General features: G+C 36.7%; 1 protein-coding gene across 6 annotated transcripts in view; it reads right to left on the reverse strand.

Annotated features, from left to right (window-relative positions):
* Positions 1 to 1,074: 1,074 nt before the first annotated feature.
* The window catches only part of LRRC49 (leucine rich repeat containing 49), a 152,662-nt gene continuing 140,051 nt past the window's right edge, over positions 1,075 to 13,685 (reverse strand). For all 6 annotated transcript variants that reach the window (XM_061157950.1, XM_061157949.1, XM_061157953.1 and 3 more), the window contains 2 exons: positions 11,769 to 11,922; positions 1,075 to 1,746 (listed from right to left, as the gene is read on the reverse strand). In XM_061157950.1, the coding sequence (XP_061013933.1) occupies positions 1,543 to 1,746; positions 11,769 to 11,922 (358 nt within the window). In that variant the 3' untranslated portion in view covers positions 1,075 to 1,542. The remainder of the gene's footprint in view (positions 1,747 to 11,768; positions 11,923 to 13,685) is intronic.

Raw genomic sequence — 13,685 nt, forward strand, 5'->3', positions numbered from 1 at the left:
CCGGGGAGGGGTCACTGTTTACCAGACAGATGAGAGTTGGTCTGTATGTTTCAATTTGGAGAGGTGGAGTCTCATCAGGAAACACTAACAGTTCTTCCTGTCCTGGGGCACCAACTCTGTGGTTCAATGTGTTTCTAGAAGATGACGAAGAATAGCTTCATTTACTTTGTGGTCACTTTTAAATGCATTATCTCATCTGATCCTCACAATGATCTTATAAGATATGTGCTATTACGAAGAAACTGATGTCGATGGTTCACAAGCTAAAGTGGGAGCTGAAGTGCCGAGATGCAAACCCAGGCTTGGGTGAGACTTGAAAGGCCATGTTCTGAAACATGGCTTCCTAAACTTGAGCCCTTCCTAAACTTGAGGGTGACCAAGAGCTCTTAAGGATGTAGGTCTTTCTTAGTGTAAGCAAAGCAGCTTACCTTCCTTCCCTTCAAGCATTTCCATAGGACTCTATCGTCCTGTAACTTTTGTTCTCCTTTTCCCATATCCTGGTGATCTATACAGCTAGCTGCCAGGTGAAATCTGAGCAAATCGGAGAATTCCTATTTATGGACCTGTAAAATTGTGTTTCTAAAGTTGTATCACTTCTGGCTATGGTCATGGGCTCCAAAATCACTAGCATCAACCAGGACAATCCCCTGCTTATATCTTATTTCTTGGTTTGATCTTCAACTGGAATTAGAAAAATCAGAAACTTGCCCTCATAAATCCCTAATACTTTTGAGATACAGGTACACATGCCTATCTAGAAAAAGAGCCTCAGCATAGCCAACAGCAGAAAGAGACACCATTCAGAGAAGCAGACTTACTGATTAGTCACTGGATTTTACATACATACACTCAGGATCTCTTAAGGCAAAAACACTTTCTTCCTGTCCCTGTTTGGATTCATTTTCATATTTTCTGCTCATAGTGACCCCCAGGACCTTCTGTGGTGCACCAAGGATGCATCCTTAGAAGAATGAGACCTCTTCCTACATTAAGTAAAGAGAAGGGCTCCTACTCAGCTAAAGAGAAACGTACAATAAATATGACAATTCTGACTGGATTAAGGAGGCAAACACGTTTTCTTTTAAACTGATTTATTAATAAGTTTACTCTTCACTCATAAAAAAGAACATATTTTTGGCTTTGAAATCAAGACATAAAATAAAGAGGTAAGTAACTAAAAATTATCAGCTGAAAGTAGACAGAAGCAACTCATGCTGAACCATGAGCGAACACTACGTGCTTTGGGCTATAGCAGGGGCACCAGTCAAATCAAGAACCCAAGATGCAGGGCCCATTCAAGGGCCCTAAAGACTGCTCAGTTCCCAAAGGTTGTTTGGTCAACATACATAGGAAATGAATTTTCCCTTTTGTTCTTTCCTTCTTAACCTTTAACTACAAGAACAGTAGGCAATAAATGCTTTGATGCTAGTCTTTCTAGCTTGAAGGAAAAGTTTTGTTGTTGCTTTAACATTTTTTAACCCACATATTTTCAACCATCAAAAACATAAAACTGAAAATCTCAATTGTAACTAAAAGCCATTTCTATTTTTGGTCAGTTATCTGCTGTAGGCAAAGCTTCATATAGGAGTTTTTATTGCGGATTTCTATAACTGCATCCCTCACAAGCTCAATGAACATCTGTGGCCAAAGTTTCTGCAAAGCTTCATTTTTCATGTTGATTTCTGTGGCTTCCTTCACAAGATCCTCGATATACATCTTGCAGAATTTCTTTTTTTCCTTTATTTCCTGTTAGAAAAAGAATATTTTGCATTGAATCATAATTAAGCCCCAAACCAAAGCAACAATTAGCTGAACCAGAGAAACTTGAAATAATCTATTCTGACCCCACCCCTCAGAGCAGGAACACTTTCCTAGACACTCTGACACAGAGCTCTGCCTGAGTATAGACAGCAACTGAGGGCTTCCTTCTTGCCCGTCCACTCCCAGCTCTGTGGGACAGCTCTGTTAAAAAATGCATTTCTTGGCAACTATGAGAAGAAAACTTCCAGTTGAGCTAATATGAAACTCATTTGCTAATTGTGGGGAGAAATAAAGACTTTACGTTGTATTTAAAAAGTGTTTATTTATTGGAATCACTGGATCATAACTACAATTTCTCTGTTGATTAGACTTTCTCCTTTCTCAGTGCAGGTAGTTTACCTCACACAAGTCAGCTGAATGCACAGATTCATGGCTTCTAATGGTAAATGATACTAACAATATTAATTAACATGAGGTCAGTTAATGTGCACGCGTGCTAAGTTGCTTCAGTCATGTCCGACTCTTGCAACCCTATGGAATGTAGCCCACCAGGCTCCTCTGTCCACGGGATTCTCCAGGCAAAAAAACTGGAGTGGATTGCCATGCCCTTCTCCAGGGGATCTTCCCAACCTAGGGGCTGAACCCATGTCTCTTACATCTCCTGCATTGGCAAGAGGGTTCTTTACCACTAGCACCACCTGGGAAGCCTTGAGGTCAGTTAATATCTATATACACACTTGAAATATCCACACTCTGAATTCATTCCATATTTTAGGAAAGGATGTAGTGATACATTACACTGACTTATGTGGCTGAGAATATTTGGACAAAGTTGGGGGAAAGTGTACAAGGAGAAAGAGGACATATATACAAGCCTGGGACCCAGAACTTGACCTTTAGATGAGACAATGCACCCACTCAATTTCTGGGTCTGGCAGTCTGCAAATGAAAAGTGAAAGTGAAAGTTGCTCAGGCGACTCTTTGCAACCCCATGGACTATAGAGTCCATGGAATTCTCCAGGCCAGAATACTAGAGTAGGTAGCCTTTCCCTTCTCCAGGGGATCTTCCTAATCCAGGGATCAAACCCAGGTCTCCCACATTGCAGGCAGATCCTTTACCAACTGAGCCACAAGGGAAGCCCAAATGAAAAACCTGGGTTCAAAACGCAATAGAGGAAGTTTGAGACCTGAGGTAACTGGGGCATTGGGCCTGGATTTCATCCTAGAAGCTGAAACAAAGCCATTTTGATTAACGCAAGAATTCAACACTTATTTTGGCAATTGATACTTTGAGTATTCAGACATGATGATGGAAAATGCCATAATATATATGGGAAAAAATTAATGGAATTGATAAGGTAACCAGAATTATAGGGGGAGCAATTTACAGAAATAAAGAATAATCACAGAAGGAAATAAATAATAAATATCAATGAGAAAATAGGTTTAACTAATTGAAAAAGGATCTACTGAAACCTCCAGCTCAAATCAAAATAGTAAAATAATTTTTAAAAGGTTAAATTTAAAATATCAACAAACACTGCCCTTAAAATCTACTATGAAGATTTATAGTAACAAGGAAAATGCTTACATTATAATACTAAATGGAAAAAGAAAAGTACAAAATGAAGTTTTGATAGAGGTTGGGTTACATGAGTATATGTATTTGTCAAAACTTAACAATTGTATACCTAAGATTTATATTTCATTGCAAATAAATTATACCTCAAAATAAGAAGTTATATGAATTACTGAACTTTAATGATCTGCTCTGCATTCAAATGGGTATATCTTTCCTCTTCTCCTTTGCTTTTCACTTCTCTTCTTTTCACAGCTATTTGTAAGGCCTCCTCAGACAGCCATTTTGCTTTTTTGTATTTCTTTTCCATGGAGATGGTCTTAATCCCTGTCTCCTGTACAATGTCACGAACCTCTGTCCATAGTTCATCAGGCTCTCTATCAGATCTAGTCCCTTAAATCTATTTCTCACTTCCACTGTATAATCATAAGGGATCTGATTTAGGTCATATCTGAATGGTCTAGTGGTTTTCCCTACTTTCTTCAGTTTAAGTCTGAATTTGGCAATAAGGAGTTCATGATCTGAGCCACAGTCAGCTCCTGGTCTTGTTTTTGCTGACTGTATAGAGCTTCTCCATCTTTGGCTGCAAAGGATATAATCAAACTGATTTCAGTGTTGACTATCTGGTGATGTCCATGTGTAGAGTCTTCTCTTGTGTTGTTGGAAGAGGGTGTTTGCTATGACCAGTGCATTCTCTTGGCAAAACTCTATTAGCCTTTGCCCTGCTTCATTCTGTACCCCAAGGCCAAATATGGCTGTTACTCCAGGTGTTTCTTGACTTCCTACTTTTGCATTCCAGTCCCCTATAATGAAAAGGACATCCTTTTTGGGTATTAGTTCTAAAAGGTCTTGTAGGTCTTCTGTCATTTTTGAGATTGCATCCAAGTGCTGCATTTCAGACTCTTTTGTAGACCATGATGGCTACTCCATTTCTTCAAAGGGATTCCTGCCCACAGTAATAGATGTAATGGTCATCTGAGTTAAATTCACCCATTCCAGTCCATTTTAGCTTGCTGATTCCTAGAATGTTGATGTTCACTCTTGCCATCTCCTGTTTGACCACTTCCAACTTGCCTTGATTCATGGACTTAACATTCCAGGTTCCTATGCAATATTGCTCTTTACAGCATCGGACCTTGCTTCTATCACCAGTCACATCCATAACTGGGTATTGTTTTTGTTTTGGCTCCATCCCTTCATTCTTTCTGGAGTTATTTCTCCACTGATCTCCAGCAGCATATTGGGCACCTACCAGATGTTCAAGCTGGTTTTAGAAAAGGCAGAGGAACCAGAGATCAAATTGCCAACATCCGCTGGATCACAGAAAAAGCAAGAGAGTTCCAGAAACACATCTATTTCTGCTTTATTGACTATGCCAACGCCTTTGACTGTGTGGATCACAATAAACTGTGGAAAATTCTGAAAGAGATGGAAATACCAGACCATCTGACCTGCCTCTTGAGAAACCTATATGCAGGTCAGGGAGCAACAGTTAGAACTGGACATGGAACAACAAATTGGTTCCAAATAGGAAAAAGAGTATGTCAAGGCTGTATACTGTCACCCTGCTTATTTAACTTATATGCAGAGTACATCATGAGAAACTCTGGGCTGGATGAAGCACAAGCTGGAATCAAGATTGCCGGGAGAAATATCAATAACCTCAGATACGCAGATGACATCACCCTTATGGCACAAAGTGAAGAGGAACTAAAATGCCTCTTGATGAAAGTGAAAGAGGAGAGAGAAAAGTTGGCTTTAAACTCAACATTCAGAAAACTAAGATCATGGCATCTGGTCTCATCACTTCATGGGAAATAGATGGGGAAAAAGTGGAAACAGTAACTGACTTTATTTTTGGGGGCTCCAAAATCACTGCAGATGGTGATTGCAGCCATGAAATTAAAAGACACTTACTCCTTGGAAGGAAAGTTATGACCAACCTAGACAGCATATTAAAAAGCAGAGACATTACTTTGCCAACAGAGGTCCATCTAGTCAAGGCTATAGTTTTTCCAGTGGTCATGTATGGATGTGAGAGTTGGACTGTGAAGAAAGTTGAGCGCCGAAGAATTGATGCTTTTGAACTGTGGTGTTGGAGAAGACTCTTGAGAGTCCCTTGGACTGCAATGAGATCCAGCCAGTCCTTCCTAAAGGAGATCAATCTTGGGTGTTCATTGGAAGGACTGATGTTGAAGCTGAAACTCCAATACTTTGGCCACCTGATGTGAAGAGGTGACTCATTGGAAAAGACCCTGATGCTGGGAGGGATTGGGGGCAGGAGGAGAAGGGGACAACAGAAGATGAGATGGCTGGATGGCATCACCAACTCGATGGACATGAGTTTCAGTGAACTCCGGGAGTTGGTGATGGACAGAGAGGCCTGGTGTGCTGTGATTCATGGGGTTGCAAAGAGTCGGACACGACTGAGTGACTGAACTGAACTGAACTGAACTGAATGACCTGCTCGCTGAATTATTTAGGGAGAAGCATGGTAATGTGTGCAATTACTTTGAAATAAATTTAAAAAATAAGATAGATTATTGAAGGATAGAGGATGGGGAAAAGGATAGATAAGCGATAAAGCAAGTACATGGTACAGTACAATACTAACAGTAGAATTTAGGTCTGGGGAATGAATGTTTACTGTAAAATTATTTCAACTTTGTCATATGTTTGAAATTTTCATTAAAAAATTACAAAAATATATTCAATATTAATGAAAGAAAATATACTGAAGTGTCATTAAAATTGTCTTAGGGTAGTGAGACGATGAGTATTTCTACTCCTTTTTTCTACTTCTCTTCCTTTTCCAAAGTTTTATAATTTATAAAACAAAAAATAAATATGCTTTGGATTCTTGATTAATTAATAGAAGTTAACAATGAGTCCCAATTGTCACTAACTTCCTGTAACAGAGGCACATTTTGGAAATTTTCTTATAACATATAAGATTTCTCTAAATAATCACTTACTATTCAGGGGTCAACATGCTGATCTGATTTAGTTCATGTCCTAAAAGCAACAGGTCATGTATTGACCTATCATAAAAATATGTACAGATTTTAATGGGCAATAAAGAACAGATCATTCCAGTTGGTGACTTCTCTGGTGAACCGAACTTCACTAACTCTGAAATATTGCCTGGGACTTAATCATCAGCACTAAGTTAGCTTATCAATGAGAACAGCATTTAGGTGCTCCCTTTTTACACTCAATAAATCTGGGAAACAAGGAGACTACCAGGAAGAAAGATAAGTGTGAATCAATAGAGATCAATAACTAAAACAAGCACTATTTTGCAATGAGCAATGTATTTATAGAAGTAGAAGACCTCTCTTACAGACGTCTAAGTTTCTTAAAACATGATTTTGAATTTTAAAAAAATTTCTAGCAGTAGGTAGGACTGGAAAATTTTTATAGTAATAAGGGATAAGAAAAATATAAAGATATTTAAATGATGACTTCTGTTAAATAATTTACATATAATACAAATTAAACTTTTCTAATTGGCATAGTGCAATTTTTGGTGCTTTACAATTTTGTGCTAGTTTCTTCCATGACTTCTTTATAAACATGTTGATACAGAATTGTATCTAATATATACTAACCCTTAATTAGTAAATGTGTTTGAAAGCATCTTTGCTTCATTTCTTCTCTCCACTAAGCCAATTACTCTGCATCTCCATGCAGTATACTCTAAAACTCATCAGGTGTCTGCCAGCACGACTCATTCTGCATGTTCAGAATGATCCTGTTAAGAGCACATTAGAGATACTTCTCTTGCCCTGACCTGTCAAGAAGTTGCTCCTCTTTGAATAATGCTTTTTCCATTCTCAAATGCTTTCACACATCACACACTTATTTTTTTCTATCCTTGTTGGGGGTCATAAAACAAGTATTTCACAAGTTCAATCCTGATGAGATGAACTCTGTACAATACTGTTTATGTTAGTGCATTGAACTAAAATTTTATTGTCATGAAGATAGAAAAAAGCAGGTCATGGTAGACTTGTTATAGAGTTATTTTAATGATAATGGTACTTGTATAGGAATTTAATCCGTATCTCCATTTTATAAATGGGAATCTAAGGTTAACAAAGGTTGAGAGATTTGCTCAGGATTAGCTGCCTTTTCAGGAGGAAATGGCAACCCACTCCAGTGTTCTTGCCTGGAGAATCCCAGGGACGGGGAGCCTGGTGGGCTGCCGTCTATGGGGTCGCACAGAGTCGGACACGACTGAAGCGACTTAGCAGCAGCAGCAGCAACAGCTGTCATCTACTAATACCTACCTGGAGAAAAAGCTAATCTAGCTCTTGAAGAACCTGCAGTCTAGTTGGAGAGATGTCCTACACACATTAAAAGCTTAACTAAAAGAAATGAAACAGTACCTAAGTGCTGGATGAGATGTTTAGACAGCAAATACCACCGGTGTTCAAAGAAACGAGAGCTTTGTGCTGGGGTGGTCAAGAAGACTTTAGGATGCATTCATGATAAACTGAAAGGGGCCAAGGCCAGGAATCAGAAGGTCTGAGTTCTAGAGGCAGTTCAGTCAGGAATTCACTATGTGAGCCTCAGTTGTTCACCTAAGTTTCCAGTTTCCCCCAGCTGTCTAATAACAGGATTGGATTCTTTCAAGTCCCTTTCAGCTTTCCATCCATCTCAAATCTTTTTCAGAATGAGTCAGGACATTGGATGAACACTTACCAAGCAACAGAATTATACACGTCATACGTATAGTGAAAGGGGCGGCTTACCCTGATTTGTGAGAAACTTACTTCAAGTAATTCCTTCAACAACTCAAGATATACAGAGGAGAGAGAACGAGCACTTTGTGTTGCAGTGATTTAAATATTTTTCAGGAAGTGGGGAATGCTACATTGTGAGTCAAGAGAAAGTGATTAAGGGACCGGGGCAAGGTCTTTCAGGCAATAAATAAGTGGTGGAATCATGGGCGCAGATCCAAATCTCCTAATGGCAAATTATTCTTTTCAAATGTTATGTGGCTTTAGATTTTATTTTTCCCTTTGATACTTCTCAAAACAGGAGTCAGCATTTGCTATCTTTACTTCTTGATTGCTTATTTACCTCTCAAACCACTTTAATCAAGACTCTGCTTATATGACTCCATGGAAACTCTTCCTGTTTTTTTTTTTTTTTTTTTCAAAAAAATGACCTCTATTGCCAAATTTATCAAAATTTCTCCCTACAGTTTGTGCCCTTGGGGGGCAGGGGGTTAGAAAATCATGGCCTACCCAATCATGGCCATGTTTTCATCTGTTTTTTAAGTGAGAATTTTATAGTTTGCTTTTCATATTTGGGTTTTTATTTGATCTGGAGTTAAGTTTTTAAATATGGTTTTTAACAAAGTACACCATGGTAGGGATATGTATTTCTGATTTGATATTTCATTTCCTCAGTAGCATTTATTAGCTAGGCTGTCTGTACAAGTCAGCAATACCTGATATCTGTACAAAGTTTTCCCATAAACATGGGCTAGTTCTGGCTATTTTGTCCATGGATCTATGAATCTATTCCTATATTACCTCAATTACTACAGCTAAAAATAGTACTTCATATCTGGTAAGGCAAGTTCTCCTCACTTATACTGCTGTGTTAAGTCCTTTGCTCAATAGACACCTTTAGGATCAACTGGTGAAGTTCCACAAATAACTGTCCAAATTTTGATTAGAACTGCCTTATACTGATGGATTTAGGAAGAACTGACATCTTTACTTTGTAGAAAGTTTCTGTCCATAAACATAAATTATCCATTTAGTTCTTTTTCAGTGTCTTTCAATAAAACATTACAATTTTCTCTGCGGAGGGCTTATATATATTTTAAAGAAAGCTGAGCACCAAAGAATTGATGCTTTTGAACTGTGGTGTTGGAGAAGACTCTTGAGAGTCCCTTGGACTGCAAGGAGATCGAACCAATCCATCCTAAAAGAGATCAGTCCTGGGTGTTCATTGGAAGGACTGATGTTGAAGCTGAAACTCCAATACTTTGGTCACCTGATGCAAAGAGCTGACTCATCTGAAAAGACCCTGATGCTGGGAAAGATTGAGGGCAGGAGGAGAAGGGGATGACAGAGGATGAGATGGTTGGATGGCATCACCGACTCAATGGACATGGGTTTGGGTGGACTCCGGTAGTTGGTGATGGACAGGGAGGCCTGGCGTGCTGCAGTAATGGTGTGGCAAAAAGTCAGACACAACTGGGTGACTGAACTGAACTGACAGTGTTTATTGTCATGGTAAATGGTATATTATTTTACACTTATTTTTGAATAAGTAACACAACCTATACTAGATTGTTGGTCCCTTTTCTCACTGATTTCTAAAAGTTCTTGATAATTTAGGGAGATTAGTTGCAAATTATTTTTTTCAGTTTGTTTTCTGTCATTGCTTATTTTATCTCTCTGAAGGTCTTACTGATCTCAGTGCTGCACATTAATCTTTCATGGTTTCTTATAGATATTTTACCCTTTCATTATAAACTTCAACATCTCTGACTCATTTGGAATTAATGCGAATGTAAGTATAAAGTCTGAATCCAGCTTTTTTTCCTCCTTAATTCTGTAGTTATTTTCAAATCACTACTGGGATAATCCTTCTTGATTTGTTTGAGATTATTCTTTATCATATCATAAATTCTCTTTTTTATCTAGATGTACATTTGAATTTTCCACTCTATCCCACTAGACCATCTCTCCATAAACACCCTGTTTTAACTGATAAGACCATGATATGTCTTAATTTATCTAGTAGTGCTAGTTTTCTCCTCATCATTTTTCTTTTTCAGAGTTTTTATGGTTATTTATGTTTATTTTTCCACAGGTACTGTAGGATCGATTCAATGAAAAATTTTTGGTTTCTTATTGGGATTATATTAAATTTTAAATTACTTTAAGGAAAACTGACATTTAAAAATTGGAGTGTGGTGTCTTTACACTGTTCTGTTGAAGAGAATCAGCCATACGTATACACATATCCCCTCTTTGTTTTGATTTCCTCTCTGTTTAGGTCACCACAGAGCACTGAGTAGAGTTTCTCTGAGCTACACTCTCTTGACTTAGTGATTTACATTATCCCTGCATATGTCTGTCTCCTCCATTAGAATGTGAGATTCATGAGGATAATAACAGCAACTTGTTACAGTCCAAGTATTACATGTGACAGGTGCTCAATACGTGATTTTTGAATGTAAGAAAGTATAACTATAAAGACAACTTCAAGTAATTCATTTCAAGTATTTAAAGAGTTTTCATAAGGAACATATTTGCTCTGTTTTCTACATAAGGCAACATTAGCATCACTAATTGAAAGTTATTAGGAGGCAGCTTAACATGGGTAAGAATTTCTCCACTGTTGGAGTTGTTCAGTGATATACAACTACCTCATGAAGCTTGAATTTAAAGAAGAATCTTTTCAAAACATCCTTCAGGATGCTATAAAAATATTGTTGCATTGAGTTAAGTGCTTTTCAAAGTATAATCCTTAGAGGCCTAGGGGTTCCAAAGAGATTCTTCAGGTCTGGGAATGAGGTAAGGAGAAAGGAAAAGAATAGAAGATCCAATCAAATAGAGCTCTGAGACCCATCTACAACAGGGGCAGCTCTGCTGTTTTGCTTTCTTTTGAGATAATGAGTTTTCAGCTACAATATAGTTTGAATAAAGAATCTCACAACCATTATAAAACATTTGAAGAATATTTGGCCAATACACACTCACACACACCCCTTAGATCCCTCAAAAACTCTTGCAGAATTTTAACATCTTATTTTTAATTAGGTGACACGTTTCTTCACCTTTCTCTGAGTTCCATCAAGGCACGCATTGTATGGTTCTCTTCTTTATAGTTCTGCAGTCCCCTAACACAGCATTCCCTCAAAAAACTTCTGAACACATACAGTAGTAAAGAATTGGTTCTAGCCTTTATGTCTAAAAGACTAGTGGGAACAGAATAGGTTAAAATTATGTGACTAAGAACACAGAAGCTAACGCGGTAGGAGAACAAAATAGTGAATTAAAACATCAAGGACCTACGCAATGGTCCTTGGAGAAATGGAGGTTCTGTTGTGTCTTCTGCCAGTCTGGCACAGGCTAGGTAAGTACTCAGAGCAAATCTATTTCAATTTTCTTAATTCAGAGAGATCTGAATCCTGGTCCTACTTTGGTCTAAACTTTTGGTACCTATTTCTTTTGAACATTTCTTTTCTGCTTAAATATATTGAACTAAGGGCTCTACTTCTCCCTAATTCCTTGGTGCCTACTGCCCCTAGCTCTGGATATGAGGCTGACTAACATTCCAGAATTAAAAAAGGTTATCTTAAATGATTAGGAGAGAAAGAAACGTATAACTCCCAAGTCTCAAGCCATTTGGAATTTATCCAGACAATAAGTTCCAAAGATAATGGTAGTTTTACCTCTAGCTTTTCAGTATAAAAGTCTCTTGTGGTATAATTCAGTGTAGCACGATTTGTGTTTTCTCCCACAAGTCTCTTGCTATCATTATTTTCTTCACTGACAATACCAGGTTTTTTCCCTTTGGTTTCTAGAAGATACCGGAATTGCTTCTTCCTGTAGAAAGACCATAAAGAGACTTAGAGAGTTACTTATCCAATTGGTGAAAATGCCTTTTCTGTTGATTTTAGAGGGTAGCATATGCTTTTTTGAATGTCTGTTTTGTAAGTTTGAGTTTTTAAAGTCAATTCACTACTCCAATTTCTCTACTAATTAAGTTATATAACTCAAATTCTTTTGTTTCACTATTAATCATCAACAAAGACATGTCTCAAGCATTTCTAAGATGAAAAAACTGTCTTTAAAAAAATCAATATAAAACTTAAATAACACAGAACACACACACACAAAGCAATTAAACACATAGTAGACCAAACTTCCATAGTCTTTATATCCCATAAAATATGTTAGTTACACATCTTATAAATCACACAAATAGTTCATAATTTCATTATGTAGCTCAGTAGTATTATCCATAGCTAGAAATGGAATGCAATACTGGTTTAAGTTTAGGAAAAGCAGAACAAAAATACCTCTAGCTATTATCATATCAAGAGCAAGATCTCAGCAGGAGGTAAATAATGAAACAGGAAGCTTCATTTGATAATGAAGAACATAGTGTTCATAGTATCACTTGCAGACCCACAAGCCTAGAATTCCAGAGGACAGCAACTCATCATTCATGAAGGTTGCTTTCTGGTTTCGACCACTTAGGGTGTCTCTCAGGGAAGTGGTGTAACTACTATGAACTGTGAACTGAAGACTGGGAGCAAAAAGGGAATATATCTTTTAGAAAATGTCTTCATTTTCCAATTTAATAAGAGTATAACATAGCAATTTAAAAAATTATAAGGAGTACATATTTTGAAAAGTATAAAGAAATAGAGTAAAATCATCCATAAATATATAGCATATAAATCTATATAAATCAGGAAATTGTATACATTAGACATATTTCCTCATAGGCTTTCTCTGTGAATTTTTGTAACAAGGTAAGATCATACTAACCATCCAGGTTTGTATACTGTTTTTGCTTAATGTTATATAATAAGCATTTTCTATGTTATTAAAATTAACATTTTAATAAATGAATAAAATTTGATGTAGGTCAATTATATAATCAGTCTCATTTACTGGATATTTTGGTAGCATAATTTTCTCACTCATAAAGAAGAAAGTAATATAGATATTTATCTATATTTATTTTATTTATTTTTAATTATGAACGCAATATACAAATTATCCATCACTTTCAGTAGTGTTTTCAAATAATCAGTTTTTCATTACGCTTTCAATGTCATCATTTCCTTTATTTAATTTTCTTCAATTTTGCTATTGTTTTCCTAACTTTTTTAGATAAATGTTTAGCTCCTTCATTTTCAGTCTTTATTCTTTCCTAATTTACTCATTTCAATACATACATTGATTTTAAAATCTCACAATACTATTATTGCTGCTTTATATAGTCAATGTTTATTTAGTTTCATCCCACAAATTTATTACTTTCTTTGCTCTTTAGTTCTCCTTGCATGTCAGAATTTCTATCTGGGATCAGGTTCTTTCTGCCTTAATTAGAGACTATCATTTCTTCTACTTCAGGAATACTGATGGAAAATCTCTTAAAATCCTTTTTTTAGAAACTAATACAATAATTTTAACAAAAAAAAATAACAAAAAACCAGAACAAACCCAAAAAGATAATTCCAAGCACTACATACAAATATACAGTAAAAAGTAATCTTCTGCACTATGAAACCCTGCACTAGTTAAACCTCAGTTTAACTCCTAGAGACAATCATTTTTTTAAATTAATTAATTAA

The sequence above is a fragment of the Dama dama genome, chromosome 12, assembly GCF_033118175.1.
Source record: "Dama dama isolate Ldn47 chromosome 12, ASM3311817v1, whole genome shotgun sequence".
Lineage (NCBI taxonomy): Eukaryota > Metazoa > Chordata > Mammalia > Artiodactyla > Cervidae > Dama > Dama dama.